At 39.2% G+C, this 21066-nt stretch overlaps 1 protein-coding gene across 1 annotated transcript in view; it reads left to right on the top strand.

The window, feature by feature from the left end:
• Positions 1-1783: 1783 nt before the first annotated feature.
• The window catches only part of WWOX (WW domain containing oxidoreductase), a 495868-nt gene continuing 476585 nt past the window's right edge, over positions 1784-21066 (top strand). Inside the window, exons 1-4 of the mRNA XM_017820961.1 lie at positions 1784-1927; positions 4105-4169; positions 5430-5487; positions 6692-6870. Of these exons, the coding sequence (XP_017676450.1) occupies positions 1821-1927; positions 4105-4169; positions 5430-5487; positions 6692-6870 (409 nt within the window). The 5' untranslated portion in view covers positions 1784-1820. The remainder of the gene's footprint in view (positions 1928-4104; positions 4170-5429; positions 5488-6691; positions 6871-21066) is intronic.

Genomic DNA, 21066 nt, shown 5'->3' with positions numbered 1-21066 from the left:
AAGAAAACTAACAACTTTCTATTCCTACAGTACTATTGCTAGATTAAAACTCCTCTTCTGTACTTCAAATACTGACTTAAATAGTCTATTTTCTTGGGATCTGGCACGTCTCACCACTCAGTCAACTATGGAGTATCTCAGCAGCTTTCTGGACCAGAAGTGAGCATGTCACTGAAGTTTCTCTTCCCTTAAGTTTACCCAAGAAAGTATGGTCACAGCTTTTTTTAATACTGCCAGTAATACTTGCATGAAAACTGGCTCTTGATGATGCACGGGTTTTTATTTCTAGCAGGAGGAGATAATTTAATACATGTAATTCCTCAGGGGAACCTGCAAAGGGACAGGAGCAGCAGGGCAGAAAAAAAAAGTTCAGGCTGCTTTTTCTGGCCAGATATGGATGCCATTAGTGAGGAGTGAGGGAGCCATATAGGTCAGTGCCTCAAATAGTGCATGAAAATGCGACTCAAAGGGTCAGAGCCTGTGGTGCTTCTGTGGGGTTGCACTGCCACCTGGTGTGGTCTGCAGTGCTCACAGCCTCTACCCAGCACTGCCTTTGCCTCGTTGGTTTAAAACACCTGCCAAAGGACAACAGTGCTGATACAAATGCTGATAATTGCGTCTGGTTATGTAAATAAATAGGAATATGTCAGCATACAAGTATGGGAATCAAAAGCAGCTGAGCAATGGGAACAGTCATTCCCTCTCCATCTGTCACAGCTGCACAGGGGCTGCCAGGACAGAGTTACTGCAGATTCCTGCCAATTCACTGGGCAGGAATGCTTCAGCCTTTACAGCTGACTGTGTTTGTGTCACCAGGTGAGCCAGGCTTGGCAAAGGTTACTGTGTTTGTGCTGCCGGGCAGGTGAGGCAGCCCACAGCTTCCCCCGTGGGTGTTAGCACAGCCAGGTATTCCTCTCCAGACAGGCCTTCAGCAAATGCCATGGGGGAGCTCTGACTAACATGGCCACGAGGAAAAGTCTCATCCCCGAGATCAGCTGGTGACACCCCAAAGCAAAAAGCTTAAAGAACAGTTCATTTCCCATGGTTTTCTAAGGCCTTACTACATTCACACCCATCACTGAAAAGAGAGGGCTGGAAGCATTTAACGCCCTCAAAATCACAGAGTTGTTATGATTGGAATGGATCTCTGGAGATCATCGAGTCCAACCCCCCTGCCAAGGCAGGGTCACCTGGAGGAACGTGTGGCACAGGAACACGTCCAGGAGGGTTGTGAATGTCTCCAGAGAGGGAGAATCCCTGGGCAGTCTGTTCCAGTGCTCTGACACTCTCAACGTAAAATTGTTTCTTATATTGAGGTGAAACTTCTTGTGTTTTAGTTTATGGCCATTGCTCCTCGTCCTGTCTCTGGGCACCACCGAAGAGTCTGGCACAGCACCCTTGGCACCGCTTTTGAGATATTTACATGCACTGATGAGATCCCCTCTCTGTCTCTTCTCCAGACTAAACAGGTCCAGCTCCCTCAGTGTCTCCACGTAAGAGAGGTGCTCCAGACGACTCATCATCCCTGTGGCCTCTGCTGGACCCTCTCCCGTAGCTTCTTGTCTTTCTCGTACTGGGGAGAGCCCAGCACTGGACACAGCGCTCCAGGCGCGGCCCGAGTAGAGGGGCAGAGAACCCCGAGATTCCCAGAGCTCAGCTCGGCCGGGACACCCTGGATGTTCCGAGCCCCTCGGCGGCCGGGGTGTGACGGCTCGGCCGGGGTGTGACGGCCCGGCCGTGGAACTACAGCTCCCATGGTGCCCGGGCCGGCCGGAAGCGCGGGCGCTGCGGGGGCCGCGCGGGGAGCCCGCGCCGTGCCCATGGCGGCGCTGAAATACGCGGGGCTGGAGGACACGGACAGCGAGGAGGAGCTGCCGCCGGGCTGGGAGGAGCGCACCACCAAGGACGGCTGGGTTTACTACGCCAAGTAAGGGGAGGCAGGGCGGGCGAGCCCGCCTGGAGCGCTCTGACCACCCGGAGCCGCCGGCGCTGCCGCCCCGGAGCGCGGGTGCGGGGCAGGACCCGCCGCGTCCCGCCCGGTGCATCGCGGACGAGCTGCCGGGGCTCGGGCGGCGGGACCGGCGTCCGTGGGACTCGGTTTCCGTGTGTGGGCTGGGCTGTGACAGCCGCAGGGACAGCGGCAGCCGCCCCTGCTGAGCCCGGGGCGGTCGGTGCGGAGCCACCGCCGCCCGCCCCGCGTGGGAATGATGCTGGAGCCGCTCCTGGATGCGGGAGGGAGCCGTCGCGGAGCCGTTTTCAGCGCACCTCGTGGCTCTCGTGTTGAGCTCACACAGTGTTGTGGGTTTCTTAGTTTTCCTCCGTCTGGGAGCAGAGGAGAAACAGGTCCGATGGAAGTTAGGAGCTGTAGGTGCAGTCCCTCACCTCTTTATATGCCACAACTTGAGCAAGAGAGAAAGTTTCGCGTTTAGCACCATCTGCTCGTGCCACTGGAAGCGGTTGTGTCCTCGCAGGTTACAAAGGGTTGTGCCACAGAGGGACCTAACTCAGTGGAATGTATATTTATACACTTTCTCCTCTCGTGTAGTTTCTGTAGCCATGCTGATCTTGGAATATATTTTAGTCTGTTTAGAGCTACAAAATTTGTTCCCTTCCACAAAAAGGGGGGAAAGTATAGTTTATTCTCACCTGTGATGAGTTGGCATCTCCCTCCCCAGTTCTGCTTTACAAACACTGGTGAGAATGTTTTTGTTTATCCACACTTTGTTTGTAAACCCTGCAAATTCTCTAGATGTTTGTTTTTCTTAGGCCGAGTACCTGTATATTTCCTTTGATTTCAAAAGCTCTTGTCCAAAGGAATCACTTGCTGAAAGTAGCATACCTACAAAATAATGAGATACTACTAGGTGTAATTTCTACACAATTAATTCAACAGGCCAATTTCTTATCTGTTGTGAAACTGGATCGATTCAATTTAATGACATGAAATGAATGTATCTTTACTGCCTGAAAATCTATCCCAGTGTGTCTAAAAATATATTTGACATGAACAGGTGTTGCTACCTTTAATGTATGCTCTGTATCTGTGATACATATTCTGGATATTTGCATCTCTGCATATTCTGGAAATTTGTTTTAAACCTCATCAACAATATGAACTTAGCTGGAATAGCATGATTTTGATTTTAGACTTTTAAAGGTGTTTATGATGAGTTCGGTGTGCACACAGGTGGACAGTCATTTCTTTGTCAGGCTGCAGTAATTTGGTTAAATATCTTGCAGCTTGTGCAGGTCACACAGGTGCAATTGTTTAGTCTCAGATCCCCAGCTGTGATTCCTGTAATACCTGATGTTGACACTGTGGGGTTGTTGTAAGAAGGGAAAGTTGCTTATGTTGTAACTTGCTGTTGGTACTGGGCCTGGGGGTTAGTGGTTATTTATGTATGTTATTCAGTGCTGTTGTCAGTCTTTATTTCACACTTGGGCAGCTGTCATTTTGGACACTCAGGTAATCCCTGCCTGACTCTTAATATTACAACTTGGTTCTTATTTAAAAATATTTAGTGAAAGATAAGATTTTAATATGCAACCTGATTTTAGCACTTTGGATATCTTAAGACCTTGTTTATGTGCAGACCACTTTGCCTATTAGTCCAGAAAACCTTATGAGAGAGTAACGTGATACCATTATCAAGTATATTAAATAAATATCCTTCTATTCAAGGCCTGTGGATAAACTTAACTGTCCAAAGCTGCAATTGCTCATGTAGAAATCCAACTTACTTAGCTTATAGCCTGCAAATCAGTATTATTAGGCAAGAGTTTTAGAAAGGTACTTTTGTAATTTGAAAACTTTCTAGTATTATTATTACTAGCTTAGGCTTTTTTTTTTCCTTATTCCTGCCAAGGTTCACCATCTTTTTGAGTTCTTTTCTGAGTCTGTTAATGTTAGTTTTTAATAAGTTTTGGGTTTTCTTTCTTCTCATAAGTAACAAAACTTAGATTGGAAGTCAAACATTTATTTGAATTTTTATAGACTCCTGTGCTCTCTGGTTAGTTACTTTCAGAACTGTGGCAATATTTTGGATTCCATCTGAAAGATTATTAGGCAGTTTTCTAAAATCTTGAACTTTTCTTTTCCTGCAGCCACCTGGAAGAAAAAACACAGTGGGAACATCCTAAATCTGGGAAGAGGAAACGTGTTGCAGGAGGTTTGTGTTAAGCTTTTGTAATGAACTGAAGTTATGTTACAAACATAATTTCCTCCACAGACTTCAGCTGGTCATTAGTTGACACTAATCACCAAGGCAAACTGAGCTGGCAAAATACAGATGATTTCAGTGGGGTTTTGCTTCTGTGATTGAAGTAGGGTGATCACTTTGCAGTTTTATGGCTTTCTTGGATTGCTCCATAAAGTCAAAGTACCATTTCTAGGTTAGAGGTTTGTTTTAGTGTGGCTTGTAAAGCATATAGTCCAAGTCTGGAGTTCTCTGATTGGGTTCTGATTTCCTGGTGTCTATCAGATAATATTTATAGTTGAATTATATTCTTCAAAGACTGTATTTCATTAAATAATATCCCTGGCACAGAAGGAAGTCTCGTTAGTTTTCATTTTACTTGTTTTCCCCAACCCAGTTGAATGTTGTGCTGGAACAGGAGGCAGACAATGTTGCAGGACACTTCCAGAGGAAAATGGCTTCTTAAGGGCCTTGGATCAGTGCCTTAAATTAGATCTTCCCAGAAGCTTCTATGTGGTGCACCTGGGGGTACTATACTATTGGCAAACCATATTTCTTTTGGCACTGGCAGTCTGACTATAAGTGGAATGTTTTCAGCAGATCTTGTGTTGATTGAATTAAAATGAGTACTTTTCAGCTGGGGTTAGAAATACTGAGAGTGCCATCTGTTAAGTATTTCTCTAGGATCTTTTATGTAAGAATTTGTTTTGTAAAGATTTGTCATTTTTGTTCTTTTATCTGTCCTTCCAACTTCATAGAATCATAGAATCATTTATGTTTGATTTAATGTATCTTGTGCCCACTTGAGGGTTGTGATCTTTCAATTTTTCCTACATTTAGTTCAATGGTTTTTGCTGTTTACTTTGTCAGGGATAGATACTAAACTGTGAGCAGTGTAGATGTGTATGTACTAGGAAGCATGACTGCATTTTGCTGGTTTGTGCTATAACATGAAATAATCTATATGAAGATTTTTTTTAGATTATACTTAACCTGCTACTTGTTACTTTTGTATGGGATCTCCTGTATGTTGTACTTTTATGAGAGAGCAGTTGTGTGTGATTAGGGAAGCAATCCTTCTTTCAAGTTCTGATACTCAAGTGCAGCACGTAGTGCACCATCTACAGAAATAATGCAGAATTGTGTCACATCTGTCTGGGAAATCACTTAAACTTCATATTGGAGTGTACTGTAATGCCTGAAAATAAAGTTAGTATTTTATGTGCTTCCTAGATCTGCCATATGGATGGGAGCAGGAGACTGATGAAAATGGACAAGTCTATTTTGTAGAGTAAGTATGTCAAACTATAGAATATGTTCAAGGAGGACAACTGTTCCATGCTGAGTAGCCTTTTGAGTTATGATGCTGTGACAATATCAGCTGGGAAGACAAAGAGATTAATAAGTACAGCTTCAGAATCCACATATTAGAGTTGTAGCAGTGTCTAAACACCCATTTCTGGTCTTCTGAATTCTTCCACGTGCACAGAAATAGTCACTTGGGTGAAGTGCTTGCACATCCACATCTCAGGATGTCAGCTGACCCTCAGGCAGTGTTTCTGTAGGTTCATTTTGTTTGTGTACCTTTAGGGATAAACTCTGTATCAGGAACTTTAAAAACACACCCAGAACTTTGTGTCTGGTTGTTAACATTGCAGTAATGCTTTAAACATACAAGGCAAAACCAGAATTGTTGCAGCTCTGGCTCGCCTGGAATGTAAAGCACGGACAGAGAAGAGGACAGGGACAGAGCTAGCAAAGAGTTTTAGAGAAGTGGGAGGGGAGGAAGTTCACAGAAGCAGAAAAATATTTCTGGGCATGTTTCTTTTTGTGTCTGTTTAATGGCAGGGTGAAATGGGGTAATTATCTTAAACTGACTTGTTAGAATAAAGAATATTCCCAGGCCAAAATAGCAAGTGTAGCCTCTCTGTCCTGTACCTCAGGGCTGAAGACTGAAAGTTGTTGCTTATTGTGTCTTTGTGATAATTGTCTGAAGAAAACTAAAACATGGTTTTATAGAGGTGAGCCTGGTCCAAATTGTGCTGTTTGCTGAGCTGATGTGAAGCTGCTTTTTTTCAGTTGTTTGAGCAAAAAGTGCTGAGCTGCATTTGCCCTTGGTGTATTGTTTCAAGGAGTGGTGTAGGCCCCTTTTGTAGACCTCCTAAGAGAACATGATCCTCCCTAATATAATGAGATTTTTTTTATTTTTCCCCGACAAAATTCTGCCTTTTATGTCAGGGGTTCACATGAAGTTCAGAATGGCTTGTGATGTGTGTGAATACAATTAGTAATGGATGTTGTCACACCTGGAAAAATGTTTGATTAAAAAAAGTAATTGGGATGATTTTAACAAAACTGAAAAAAATAATTTGATTTTTTTTTTTGAATTTAAAGGATCCATTGGGATTGTACACAGGAGTGGTTGAAATACATTTAAAATCTAAATGCAGAGTACAGAAGGGTTCAAGCAGTTGAATTTTTGTCTTCTTTTGCAGCCACATAAACAAAAGGACTACCTACCTTGACCCAAGACTGGCCTTTACAGTTGAAGATAATCCAGCAAAACCTGCTACTAGACAAAAATATGATGGAAACAGTACTGCAATGGAAATACTCCAGGGTCGTGACTTGAGTGGGAAAGTGGTTGTAATCACAGGAGCAAATTCAGGAATAGGTAGGTTAACATGACACATAAGGTAAAATATGACAAGCTTTGTCTTACTGACTGCTTTGTTGTTTAACTATCTGTGTACTTTTGGTTTTCAAACTTGATTTGCACTTTTTTTTCATGTAAAACCCTTGGTTAGAAAACTGTTTTTTTTTTTTTAAAAAAAGGCGTGGAGAATTTGGAGCTTACAGAAGAGCTACAGGAAAGACATCAAGTGCTAAACAATTGATTTGTGTCTGGAAAAATATCGAGGGAGGCATTTTACATCATGTAAATGTATGAAGGATGACTGTGAAAGAGGAGGGAAATTTCTTTTAATGATTTTGGTGGCTAGGACAAGGAGTAATGTTTGTAAGGCTGCAGGGGAGTTCAGGTAGAGTACTGAAAAAAACTTCCTATGGGCAGCAAGTGAACTCAGGTAAAGATTTTTCCAAGGAGGTTGTGGAATTTTTATTACTGAAGGTACTTTCAAGTGAATTTGATGATGAACTTGTATCAGAATGTTTTACTCGATGCTCCTTTAGGGCAAAGAAATATGATTTATGACCCCCTTGGGATTGGCTGATATTGTTCTTGTCCAATTAATTTGGACACAAATTTTGGCAGAACTTGAAGTTTTCTTGAGACTTGGTTATCTGAGTCCTCAAAATATATTGGTCTTAGCTTAAGTCTTACCCATGTTTTGTAACTCTTGGCAAACTGCTTTGTATGTGTCAGTAGTGTCATGTAATGGCAGAGATCCCTGTGAGCTTTAATATGTCCACACAATTCTCTGGAACTCCATGTGGAAATACTATTTAGCTGGCTCAAGTGGAGTCTTAGCAGTTTTGGAGCTTATTTCCCAGTTATTTTAGGATTAAATATTAATATAAATATATATATATTTATATAAATATTCCTGCTGTGCTCCACTTTGTGTTGTACAGATGTTCCTTTGAAATTCTCTGTGTGTGTTGGAGCTAACACTTTCCTCCCTGAGTATTTTAAGGGGTAAGCAATTCCTGTGTTTTCAGAGCGCCAACATGCTTTGTTTTAGAGGTAAATATAAAGAATTCCAGGGAAATACTGTTGTCCATTAAGTAGAAATATACTGAAAAATAATGTATTACTTGTTGAGCATTTGTGCTTAATAATGCAAGGGAAAAAAAGAAATCACTGAACCCTTTCACAGTTGTCCAAATGAGTTTCAGTGGCGTATTTCAAATTAACTAACTATGGCATCTGTACATTTTTGTTTCAAGATGGGTAGAACAAAGATCAAGCTGTAAGTTGGTACACTGCAGTCAGAAAAATGCATTTTCAATTACAAAGTGCGTTGCTGGATTCTCAAGATAAAGTTTGGAAAATGCTGAAAATCCTTTGAAAGATGGATGAACATAAAAGTGATATTTTTATTCATCCATGTGCGCTGCTTGAAGATAGCAAAGTTAAAAACAGATCAGCAAAAATGGAATGATATCTTAATTCAGTTTATTTGTGAATCTAATACAGGGAGTCCAACGTAGCTTGTCAGGAATACTTTTTCTTCTTATGGTTGAAGACTTTCCTCAACTTCTGAAAAATAGAGATGTTTGCTTAATTACTGAGGGAATACTTTGGATGACTTCAGCAACGCTAAAATTTTAGTGGTATCACAAGTACTGGCTCCTCAAATGTTGCTTCTTTGCCATTAACTTCTCTTAATATGTCTGTAAATAGACTGCTTAGTGGTGGTTCTTTTTATTACTGATTAGGACTGTGGACTGTAAGAATTTCCTGGAGTATATACCCACTTTGTTAACTTAATCCTTAAAGTTGCTGTGAAAAGTGTGAGGGGGGGAAAAAAGTACTAAAAAAATTAGATTTATGAACACTTCATTACTTTCCATTAGCAACTTGGAAAAGGTTAATGAGTTATTTCTTTCTTACAATATAAAGAGATCACAGCAGATAAGGAGTTATTAGTAAAATATTTTCTTATTTGTTTATTTTGAAAGCTTTTTCTTCTGACTGTGCCGTCCAACTATTCTTTGGTTTTTTTTCTTGTCTGCTTTTTTTAAGCTCAATCAGAATTTAAGTTTGAATATTGCACTTGAATTAGAGGTGACTTTTGGTCACGGTGAAGATGGTGTAGTAAAAAGAGTAAGACATAGACTTACTGAATAGTTTAGCCTTGCACTGTCAGTCCTTCTGGTTTTAAAATCACGTTGTTCATGTGTATTTAAACATGAGTAGTGTCAGTTTATTCTCTTAAAATCAGTAAGACTTATCGAGGAATTATTATTATTACTGAGGAATTGAAGATAATGGGCACTTCTGTGTGTTGTTTTTCTGTTTAAAGGTCTCGACATCGGGTTACAAAAAGTACTTCCCCAGCCTGCTGCTGGTATGGGGGAAGTTGTGCTCACTAATGTTTCCACTAGAGGTCTGTGTTGCTCTTTGAAAATACTTAACAAAAGCGACCAGGTGCTTTTTTCCCCCCGCTGTTTGTAACTGCTCCTGTAATTTTGTTGTTTGCGTTCTTAATTATTAGGGCTAGGATTTGAAATTATAAAAGCGTATCAGCAGTTCGTCTAGGTTTTAATTTTATACAGAGGTATATGAAAGCTGTATGTGAAAGCAGTCTCCTCAAATAAAACATTTAAAAGCTCTCCTATAACTTGGTTTTAGTATCAGAAAGACAGTTGTGTGATTTTTCTGACTTATATAAATATTTCTGTCTGGTTTTAAGGGTTATGTAGCTGTATGACCTTGAGACTACTATATTTTCTGGTTTTTATATTGGGTGCAGTTGCATTTAACCCGTGGTGACTGTGAGAGTGTGTGTGAGTAGTGGGGTATAAGTAATATTTCAGTATCCCCTGGAGGGGCAAAATGTGTTTGTTCTGTCCAGTCAGGCAGATTCCCCAAAGCAGAGTTTTTCTTAAAGGTTTTCCAAAATTTTATCACAAAACTGTATTGATAATCACAACCAATTAGTCAAACTGGGATTCTAATTGTTCTGCTCTGTGAAGGTCCAAAGAGGCCTGTTAAAAGCTTTTGAAAGGGATGCCCAGAGCAAGCAGCTTAAGTTTTTTTGAATGCTGAAGAAAATCCAGAAGCTGTAATGTGGCTTTGTATAATACTTTTATATTTTAATGTTTTAGATTGTTTTTTTGAAATAATTGTTGTTTAATGCTTTGTTAATTGGACTTCTCTTTTTTTTCTTTTTCCTGGCACTTTCACTTCTGAGCAATGAAGAAACCTAAGCCAGGAGAGAAGCTGTGTATTAGTTACTATTAAGCAGTGCTTAAAAGATGAGTCAGTACTCCAGTGAGCTTTTGGTCTGCATATATTTATGTGTGAGAAGTTATCATGTTTCTTTTATTTCTTGTGCAGAACTTCAGCATTAGCAGCTGTTGTCATGCTGATGCAAAAGGTTGGGGAACGTGCATATAATTTATCTCAAACATCTGTATTGTGATATAAAAGTTGTTTTGAATAACTGGCCGTTTAATTTTTATAAACAATAAATAGATGTTTTCCTATTTTATTCTTCTCTCTCATAACTTTTTTCCCAATAACTCTCTGAGCAACCTGATCTAGTGGAAGTGAACCAACTTCACCAGCAGGTGAAGCAACCTACTTTTCTCCTCTTAACTACTAAAATACAGTTAGCAGCTGTATTCTTTCATTCTTTCTTTTAAAATTGATGTCTGTCACTCCCATGTCTCATTTGCATCCCCATAAACTTGAGGATCAGCTGTATGAAATCAGGGGGAAAGACTTAAAGCTTAAGCTCTGCTTTGAGCACAACTCTCAGAATAGAACCTGTGCAGCTTCTGAAATGCTTTGTATATTTAGTGAGCTGCATTCCCAGTATCAAATGTTGTAATTAATTGCAGTGAGGATTTCTAATAAGCAAACATGTCTGAACGTGGTGAAACCATGCAAGGTAACAGTTTGACAGTGGGTATCTTGATAATTTACTTAGTATTAATCATCACTGTAGCAGGTAGATGGTTAGATTTGGTTCACACATGGTGCTCCTTTTGTGATAAATACAAACTATGTGGCTCTGCAATTTCTCTTGTGTTTTTCACTGTATCACCTGCACCTCATTCCCAAATCTCTCTCATGTGGGACATTATTTGAACGCTTTACATCTGTGAGCAGTGTAGAATGGCTGCCCCTCTTAAATCCTTCTGGTCCCAAAATACTGGAAACTTTTCTGACCCTCTTGCTGGTAAAGTACAGTAAAATTTTAGTGGTCTGGGATGTGGGATTACCTGTGTTAATTCTGTTACCAGTAGCATCTAAGATCTGATACTGTCAGGGTGGAAATAGAACTTTAAAATATTGGAAAGCTGGGAGTCTTTTCAGTGAGCATACAGTACTTACATTAATTCAGAGAGTCCAAGATTTTTTTTTTTCATCACTTTATTGTATTAAGAAGCTATTTTCAGTAGCTTTTTACTTTTTTAGGTTTATCGAGGCAGTATAAAAGTAACTAAGCCTGTCCATAACCAATACAACACTTGTGGCCAGACTGCTGTGCTGAGACTGTGCTTTTGTACTTCATACTGACAGAAGTTAATGAAAGTTTGCTTAGTGGGGGAATGACATAGTGCATAGCTTCAGAATTCCTGAATTCCTGATTTCTGAGCTGTCACTTCTCTGTGTAGCAGTGTTTGAGCACTTCCTATATTAATATTGTTCTAAATCTATCCTGTAGTTAAAAAGCAGAATCTACTTTCAGAGCCTGAATAAAGCCAGGTGTGGTTAACCTTTGTTGTATTTCTTATGCCAATTAAGTATTAGCTAATTAAGTAATGGCTATTTAAGCTACTACCAGTAAGAGAAAAAAAAATAAACTTTTAAAGCTTATCTAAATTTCTTTTGAAGACTATTTAAGGCCTCTAAGAGATGCTGGCTACCTTTCACCACTGTGCTCTAAATCCATTGGCAATGGAGAGATCAGAAAAGTATGATTAAAACGAACGTTTTTACTTCTTAAAGTATCAAAAATTGACTGTTCTGTACCTGCAGAGAAGAGATTTTTGAGAATATGGGGAACTGTTGTAGTTGCAGAAGTTCCTGAGGTTATTTGTGGGCGACAGCATTTTCACTGAGGCTGCCTCCATTGGCCTTCACAAAGAAGGTAACATTTGCTGCATCCTAATTAGACCAGTGAATGGTCTCATTTAAGGCAAACTCTGATCATATGGGAGGAATAAAACAGACCCTTCACATACCATTGAGGACTTGATTTTATTCGTATTAGTCCGACTGTCTTAAATATGTTCATCGTCTTTTGCTGCATTGCCTGGAGTTTGGTGGTCTAACCCCATGTGTGTTTGTCTGAATCTGTCAGAAAGGAATTGTTCAGCTCTATTTTTGAGCTAGGTGGCGAATTTTCCTTGAAAAATGTGCCCATTTTTCTTCAAAAGTACCGAGTTTATTTTCTAATTTCTCTCGCCCGTTTCCACATGAAATAGTGTTTAAAGGGTGTGTAACTGGCAGGGCTTCTGCAAAGGAACTGCTCAACTCAGTCCCCTGTTTAAGATTCACTTTATGATTTTTTGGATGGTTTTGGAATTTTTCTTATGCTGGAACACCTGTAAAATCAGCTTGTTTTTGTTGGATAATTTGTTTTGGGGGAAAAAAAATCTCTCAGAGAAAATACATCTGTCTGGTTTCGGTTTGTATTATTATTTCTCTCAGTTCTGTTCATATGTTGACTTCCAAGATTTGAGTGTAAACTTTTTTTATATGTTTTGTTATGATGAGTAAACAGCAAGGTGTTTGCTTTCTAGTAATCATTATTTGCATCCCTTTTGAGAGCAGAAAAAGGGATGTGACATGGGGGAGCAAGCTCCCGATGATGCTTCTTGAATGGTCTTTTCCTACTATCTGGATCTTTTCCCCAGTTTAGTGAAAAAAGTTCGTTGTCTGAATCAAAATTAGTGTTCATAAATGCATGAATTCCTGTGGATTAATAAGTCAAAACCCCTGCCTGTTTTTATTAAGAAGAATTTCTGTACATAATTCTGTGGTAGCTCAGTGGTGCACAGGGAAGGGAAATGCTGGGGTTTTGCTCAGGGGGTGCATCTCATGTTCTCTCTAAACCAGCATAACTTGTGGTGAACAAACTATTACAGCCTTTGCATGGTTGTATGTTTTCATGCTGGAAGTGTTTCATGTGTGGAGAACTGAAGTGGATATTATTTATGGAGCTTTGGGTTCAAAGTTTATTGTGAGGCAGACAGAAAGATCAGCAATATATAACCTTGGATTATTTTTCTTGGCCAAGTCCTAGCTGGCCCTGGGATTGTTTTCATGGGATACTTTTGTATTTATTGGGCTTTTAAAAGCATGAAAGAGTCGCTCCTTGATGTATATTTTAATTTTTTGTGAATTCTAGGCTCCATGTGTCACATGTTTTACTATTATAAGCAGCACAGGATGTTAAGAGAAAAGCATGGCCTGGGTGCACCTGGGGGGTGTGTGCTCTGCCCTGGTAGAATAAAATAACATCTCAGGAGAAAAATAAGTTACCCACTAAAAACACTGCAGATGTAATTTTTACAGCAGGGTCTTTTGCCTGCGCAGTTGTGTTGTTTAGGGACTGCTTTCCTGCCATCCTTCACCAGCAATGAAGATTTGATTTTAAACCCCTTTAAAATGTGGTTGGGTCGGGAGGATGAGGGGGGGAAAAAGCAAATCATCTTTCAGCCTAATGCAGTTTGGTTTTGTGTGTGCAGCTGTGTCTTTTATTTTCTTGCTGCCCTGGCTTCAACCAATTGTATTGAAGAAAAACTGCTGGCTTAATGAAGAATTCATGGAAATGTAATGCTGAAAACTTAAAGGCTGAATTTTTTAGGTTCTGTTACCCACGTGCTGTGGATTGAACACCACATGAGCAGCACTACCATGAAAGTGTTGTGTCTGCATAGAAGTTTTGTTGTTTGCTTCTTACTTAAATTTACCCTTTGCTGGGTTTTTTTTCCAGGCATTTTTTTTGTGCAAGTCCAAAACTTTGTGGCAGAAGTGAATTTTGTTGTACCAGTGTTTTGGGGGAATGGGAGTACAGTGTTTTCTTCAGGAGACCCTGAGTCTTGCAGGATTTATGTTTTTGGCCAGAGTAGAGTAACTGATGTAGAAAAGCACAGTTTATGGAGGGAAACTTGACTATGGGGTGGAACTTCTAACTCCTCCTGTTGTGGGATGTTTGTAGCTGTCAGGGATTAGTAGTGATGTATTCTAAACAATTAAAAAACTACTAAAAGCTATTATTTCAAACTTTGATTAATGTTAATAGAAGACAATTCTCTTTAACTTATAGTGCTGTATTCTGAAAATTTCAGGCAGGTAACAGTGACTGAGTTTTCCATGAGTGCCATCACTCTGTATTAACTCTGGCTTAATATTGTGGAATATTAATATTGCTCTGCATTACATAAAGCTACAACTGCTTACTTGTAAATATTAAGAGGTCCTCTTGGACTTCCTGTAATTTATTTTTCTTATTGAGTAAGCTGAAAATGGTGTCAGATGTTCATACTGCTTTTTCATGTCCATTTTGATGAATCTATTTATTACTTGTGTAATGAGCAGTACACATGGTTGGTTAGCCAAGTTATTGAACTTCATCAACCTTGGCTGGAATTCACAATGCATGTGAAACTTGTTGTAACATGTAAGAAATTACATCTGGGCTAAAAGGTTCAATAATGATTACTGCTTGTAAAGGAATCTTTTCACAAAGGGTGGGATTGAGCTGTGTGCCTGGGTTGTACTTCCTGGTACTCGTTTTACAGGGGGAAAACGTATTTGTAGAATCCTCTAAATAGGTGGTATTTACGTTCTTGTCTGTTCTCTGAGAATTAGAAAGTCACTTCAGTGAGCCTCAACTTGATTGCTTTTCTGTCTTTTTGGAATATTTCATTTCACAAAGGTTTTTCTTGTTGTTTTATGCGTATTTCACAGTCCAGAGGTGAGAAACCTTTTGCGTGATTGGGTTTGTCTCACTGCAACATTGAGCTCAGCTCTCTGCATCATCCTGTGCCTTCATGTTTTGAAAACTAATTGTGCTGCAAGAGTTGTTTGAATACATGTACATTTGTATTATTTTGGAAGAGGTTGCTAAACCTTTCCAATTATAGTAGCTTCAGACATGTAGGGAATTTTCTAGCTACTGTCAACTCCAGTTACAGCCTGTATGTACATTAATGGGTGTGATGGTTTTGGCTTAGCAGGGGAAGATCATCAAAAACAAAAGTACTTTTGTCTTCCTTAATTTTTTTTTAATTAGTTAATGGTATTTGCAGTTTTTAGCTCTGTTACTGACCAAGCACTTGTGCCTTTCTGTTGTTTTTATTTTCCTTCTCTGAGTGATTTTTTTTTCTTCTCCTTTTTCTGTGTTTTTTTTTTTTTTTTTTTCCTATTGGCTCATATTTTTAATATGTGAGATCTTTGTAGCCTTCTCTTCGGCTCTATAACCTCAGTATTTTTGTTCTTGTAACATCCAGCTGGTTTTGATTTCTTGCTGTCCTTCCACATGGTGGTTTTCAGTACTTCATCTGTTGCTTCAGAAAACTCCTTACAGTCTGTCTTCAAATCTGAATAGTTTTATAGTAATACACTTTGTTTCCTTTCCTTCATTTAATTATAGTTACCTTGGTCACTAAGTTCCTATTCTTAGTTAATATCTTCTTTGTACTAAAAATACTAGTGAAGTTAGGTGTTCTTGGTAGTAATAATATCTGTGTGAACAAGGAATTGTCACAGTTCAGTTTTGGATGTATTTATTTAAGTCTTGTTCATACACTGTGACTCGAGGTTCTGAAAAAATGAGTGTTGCTTAGAAATTTTTCATGTTTTTTCTAGGTTATGCTATCTTTGTAGAAGGTATATTTGGTGTCTCCTCATTCTTTGTTCTTTATCCAAGAAGTTTTAACAGCACATTCTCTAATTGGGTTTCCTTCATTTTCTGTACTAAAAATCATAAAACTTGTGGGGCATTTTCCTCTTGTGATTAATCAAAAAGCTGCTTAGTGCAAAAAAAAAATAAAATCACCGTTTATTTAAAAGTTTGTGAGGGAGTTTGTTAATTCTCCTCTCTCAGAACCAAATTGAGAAAACAGAATCATATTGTGTGTTCAGAGGTTCAGGTGCTGTGAGAGATTCTGGTTACATTCCTCTTCTGCCATTGGCAAGCACGAGCAGCATGTCTTGCTTCTGTACATTTGTACATTGCAGACATTAATTATGCTACTTAGGACTTTGAAAAATGTGTTATTAGTCTTATTGCACTTGTGGAGGAACATATGGCTGCAGTAAATGACCTAAATCTACAGATTAGGTCCGTGTCCATATTCCAGTTTGAAGTGGGAGTTGGATTGTTCTGTCACAGGATAAAAAAATACACTTCTCGGAGTGCTATTCTAATTCTTCAGCAGAAGGAGTAATTAAGATATATTAAGAGCAGAAAATATGGCAACTAGAAAAGAAAGAAAGCTTCTTTTGAGAAGTGCTTTGTTTGTTCGGGTCTGTGTCCAGCTGCAAGCAGATGCTGAGGGGTATAAACTTACTCTTGTTGAAGGATTTTTAATTCTGAAGGTAAAATTGGACCATTTTGTGCCTTGCTAAGCAAAGAGGAGTGCATAAAAATGTGCATGACCTACTTGGCAGCACACTTTTGGCATCCTGAGTGAAGGAAGGTTGTGATCTGTTTCTGAATCTGATCTGTGGTCAAAGGAATACAGCCTGAGACTTCCTGATTCTGTTCATTGCATTTGGTACTTTAAACACTCATCTCTGTCAAAACACAAAGTTGTGTATCCAGAATGTAAGGCAGAGATAGGCTTCATAATGGTATAGAGGTAATGGGGTGAATAAATATCAATTACTAGACTTTATACACACAAACTAAGGTTTGGTCACTTAACTGGGGAACTTGTCATGGGCAAGGCAGACTGACTATGGAATCAGGAATTGTACAGCCTGATTTCTGGGTGGTCTTGAGTGAACTGTTGAACACTAACATTCTGACTATCAGTAGGAGTGATCCTTTTTACCTAACTCACAGTAATGTTGCAAATTGTGACTCAAGATTTTAAGAGTCCAACGTTGTGGCAAAACCAGTGGGTTTTGGAAAATGTGTAGTGTGCTTGTTCACCTGGCAGGTTTTCCTGTTTTACAGATGTAAAGTTCTGTAGGCACGTATATCTTTGGCTTTCTCATCCCCTGCCCCATACTGGCAAGGTCTAACTTCTTGGAAGATGAAAAAACCTTGGATTCTTGTCATTGAGCTCTTGGGTGGGTTGCTGGTGTTCTGGCTGTTACCACACAGACCTTCAATGTCATCTAAAAAAAATACAGCTTAATTTTGGTGTGAGATGAGGCATGGTGTGTTTTCATTTCCTTCTTGAAAGTGTGGCAAAGAGGTATTTGATTTTTTTTTTCTTTTTTTTTTTGCCCATGGCCTTATGTTATAATTTAATGACTTCTAACTCTTGCTTGTTTTCCATTCTCCTTGCTTTCGTGTACAGATGCTTTTTGTTAATACTGTTCTTATTCTTCATCTTTTGTTTCAGAACTCCATCTCCTGCCTTACTTTGTATGTCGGAACCACATGATGGATCATTTGAGTTACATAACAGCCTCCCATCTCCCTCTTCCCTCCGTAGTTTAAAGCACACCCAAAAGGTTTGCCACTTTTGAACTAGAGAGACCACTGAACTGCATCTGCCCCGCCTTCAGTTCTTTTCACAGGATCCTGAAATGACTCCTGTATCAAAATCTTCCTTTGTGCTGCCAAACTAAACAAATTGTCTTATCTCTTATTGCCCAAAGACAGAGGTGGGTGGTGACTGCCAGAAATCAAGTAGCATTGTTTTAATTTTCGTTCTGCTCATCTGTTCCTCTCCCCTGTGATACAAACTGTGAGCTCTTTAGAACAGGACCTGTCTCTGTATGTTTGATTCTGTAAGACATCTTTTTTTTTGTTTTTGTAAGCTGAACTGTGAGCTGTTTAGGGCAGAACCTTGTGTTATTATTTATCTGTAAAATGTCTAATATACATTTTAAAAATCTTTCACTGTGTAACTGATATAAATAAATATCAAGTTTGTTTGAAGAAAAAAATTGGTCCAGTTTATGTTGTAGTACTTTCTCTGTATCTTTACATAACGCTGAGCATTTCTCATGAAATGTCTTTGAGATTAAAGCTGGGAGGATCTAGCACTTTAGCTGACAGCACAGTATGTCTTTTAATTATTCTGCCTTGGATGAAGTATTCCTCTTCATTGAATTTACTTCTTTTATTAACATTGCACTGTTGTACTTGCCAAAAGGAGATTCAAAACATGCAACTAATTTTTTTTATTATGTTTAATTAGGGCTCAGCTCAGCAGTACAGAAACCTATGATAGTCTTGGCTTACAGAGGAACAGAAGTGTACTTGAAAAGAAACTAGACAATTTCTGGCTTTTTTTTCTCCATTTTTGCTTTGGTGGGAAAAACTGTTGAGTTGCCTAAAGCTACTGCTGATGCAAAGAGCAGCTTTAGAGAAGGAGAGTTTGCCAACCTCATTTCTCTGAACTTGGAACTTTAAAAAAAAAAATCTGATTAAAAAAAAAAAGGCCAAGAGACACAAAGATAAATTTTAGATTCTCTAGGCTGTTTTCCAGTCAGTTGAGTAAGCTTGTCTAAGAAGGTGTGTTAAGAACAGCTACAACAGGGGAGGAGAAAAGCCCCAAAGTTTTGGAAAGGAGTTGGGGGGGGAAGAAAATAAAAGGCAAAACCCACCCCTCAAACCAGCTTTGAAAATCTGGTTGATCCTGGATGTCTGATCAGACTTTCTGTATTCTGTTACCAATGCTCTTAAGGCTGGCGTTTTTCCAGAACACAAACCCTTCAAGAGTGTGTGGATTAGCTGGAAACTGAAGCCTCTTTATTGTTGGCCTTTGATACTTGCTACTGATGTTGGGTAAATCCTCAGTGATTTGTGCGTGTGTGACTGTTGTAAGTTTTGTTGCCACTGCCTCTCTTTAGCTCCCCTCAGCTTTGCTGCCAAATAACGATGAAGCTGCAGGAACCTGCACAAAAATGTTATTTATTTCCTTAATAATGTAGTCAAGTAATGGTATTTGTAAATAGGCTGGCTTTATTTAAACAAATAAACAAAAGAAGGGTCACTTATCCCATAGTGACTAAACATTCAGGAATGATTCCTAACTGAGAAATGGAGTGCCCTAAATGTCATGTCAAAATTTGACTACTCAGTCCTGATCTAGATTTCATCATGATGTTGGTTTGATGTTGACTTACATTATGGGCAGATTTGTTGTTTTCTGCTACTCTAGATTTCAGTTAAATATTTAATTTAGAAGTGTTCATTTTGCAGTAAAAATAGAAGTAGTGTGTTAACATAACTGTACTCTAACAAAATATTTTTTTATCCCTTATGAATATAAGCATATGTAATTCTGAATAATTTAGGGTTCTAATTAAAATAAGGAATATGAGTCACACCAAAATGAGTTCTGCTTATTTTGAGACAAAGTTGTTATCATCTTGGGTTTCTTTTAAAATGTATGTAACTCTGCTTGGCTTGATTTAGGAATAATACATTTAGATGCACTTTTAGGTGGAAAGGTTTTTTTTGTCAAGAAAATGTGAATTTGTGTGTGCTGAGTTGCTGCATATCCAGATGTCTATTTGCCCACATGGTAAATTATCTGTTACAATGGAAAAATTGTATGCAAACAGAAAAATAAACTTTTTAGTAAATTGTCCTTAAACATTTAGTGATAAAGCCAAATGCTTTACCTGTTTGTATTTACATGACTTGGCAAGTGGGGAAAAAAAAATTAAATCTTTATTGAGATGATCTGTCCAGTTTAGGATTAAATTTCAGTTTTGGCTTTATCTCTCCTTATGTTTTCATTAAGCTGTTTTAAGACTATCTACCTTAGTTGAAAACCACAGTTACTCTGAGTGGTATCTCCACGTATTTTATGGGCAGACATTGAGTGGTTGGTGGGAATTGCCTTGACACAACTGAAACAAGGTCTTATCGTGGGACATGACAAGTAGCTTGGCTCTGTATTTGATGTGTTCTCACTCCAGGGCTCCTTCCAGACTGGCTGTTATTGCAGTGTTTGGGTTGGATTGCAGCACCTCTGCACGGTGAAGGATTGGCAGTGTCTGAATCTGCTCCCAGTCTGTGCCTTTGGGGAGCTGAGACTCTGATCAGGCTCAGGTGTAACAGGAAAGGACTCAGGGCCCAGTTTGTGGTCATGTCTGGTGCAGTGATATCATGAAATGAGTTGGTGGGTGTCTTTGGGCAGTGCAGCTGGAGTAGATACCAGATCTGACTCCAGCTTTGTGGCTCTTAATTGCAGCATATTTGCAATATGTGTGCCTGACACTGTGCTAGAATTTTTTCCTTGCTGGCAAGAATTTAGCTTTCTTTCCCTCAAATGATGCAGCTTGAATTTTTTACAGGAACAACAAAGCAACAGATATTTATATTCCCATTAATTTAAGGGTGTTTTTAAATATTTGTTTTGTGTCGTGTTCCCCTCAGAGGAAACAAAATATTTTGGGTTTTGTCAGTGACAACAGCAGTGCACTTACTGTTAAGAATAACTTTTCCTTGCCCAGAGCACTGTATTGCAAAGAAGTGTAAGGAGTGCATATTTTTGAATTGGTTAGATGGAAAACAGAACCAATGCATTAGTCACCCTGTTTCGTTTTGGTTGGCTTTTTCTGTGGTTCATGACTCCAAGAAAAACACATTTGTCCAATTTACACACAAAGGGAGAGGCAGGATGTATCTTTCATATAACATCACACTTTTCAATGAAAAATATCAGTATGTGTCATTGCCATGTGCCTGCAAACACACAGAAACAAAGGCAGCATTAGCATTTCATGGGAATCGCTCATTTTAAAATTGAGTCTTTTAAAAATAGCTTGGTGCTTTGTTTGCTTGAAAACTTGCATTTGGAGCGACTTGAATAATGTGGCTCTTAAGGTTTTATCCTAAATATCTATATTGAAGCAGAGTGGACATGGCCAGGCAATCCTGATGTGGAATGCCTGGTGCTTTTTGGGCTCTGAAAGGTCTGAGTGTGTGGGATGTGCTCTTTTGCATGTGACTGGCATCACACCACCATACACGTGCAAGCTCTGGGGGATGTTGTACTCTTAAACCACCAGCACAGACAACAATGA

This window comes from Lepidothrix coronata, unplaced genomic scaffold (genome assembly GCF_001604755.1).
Source record: "Lepidothrix coronata isolate B3197 unplaced genomic scaffold, Lepidothrix_coronata-1.0 Scaffold87, whole genome shotgun sequence".
NCBI lineage: Eukaryota > Metazoa > Chordata > Aves > Passeriformes > Pipridae > Lepidothrix > Lepidothrix coronata.
The sequence above is the reverse complement of the archived record's forward strand: the minus strand, read 5'-3'. Positions and strand labels throughout refer to the sequence as shown.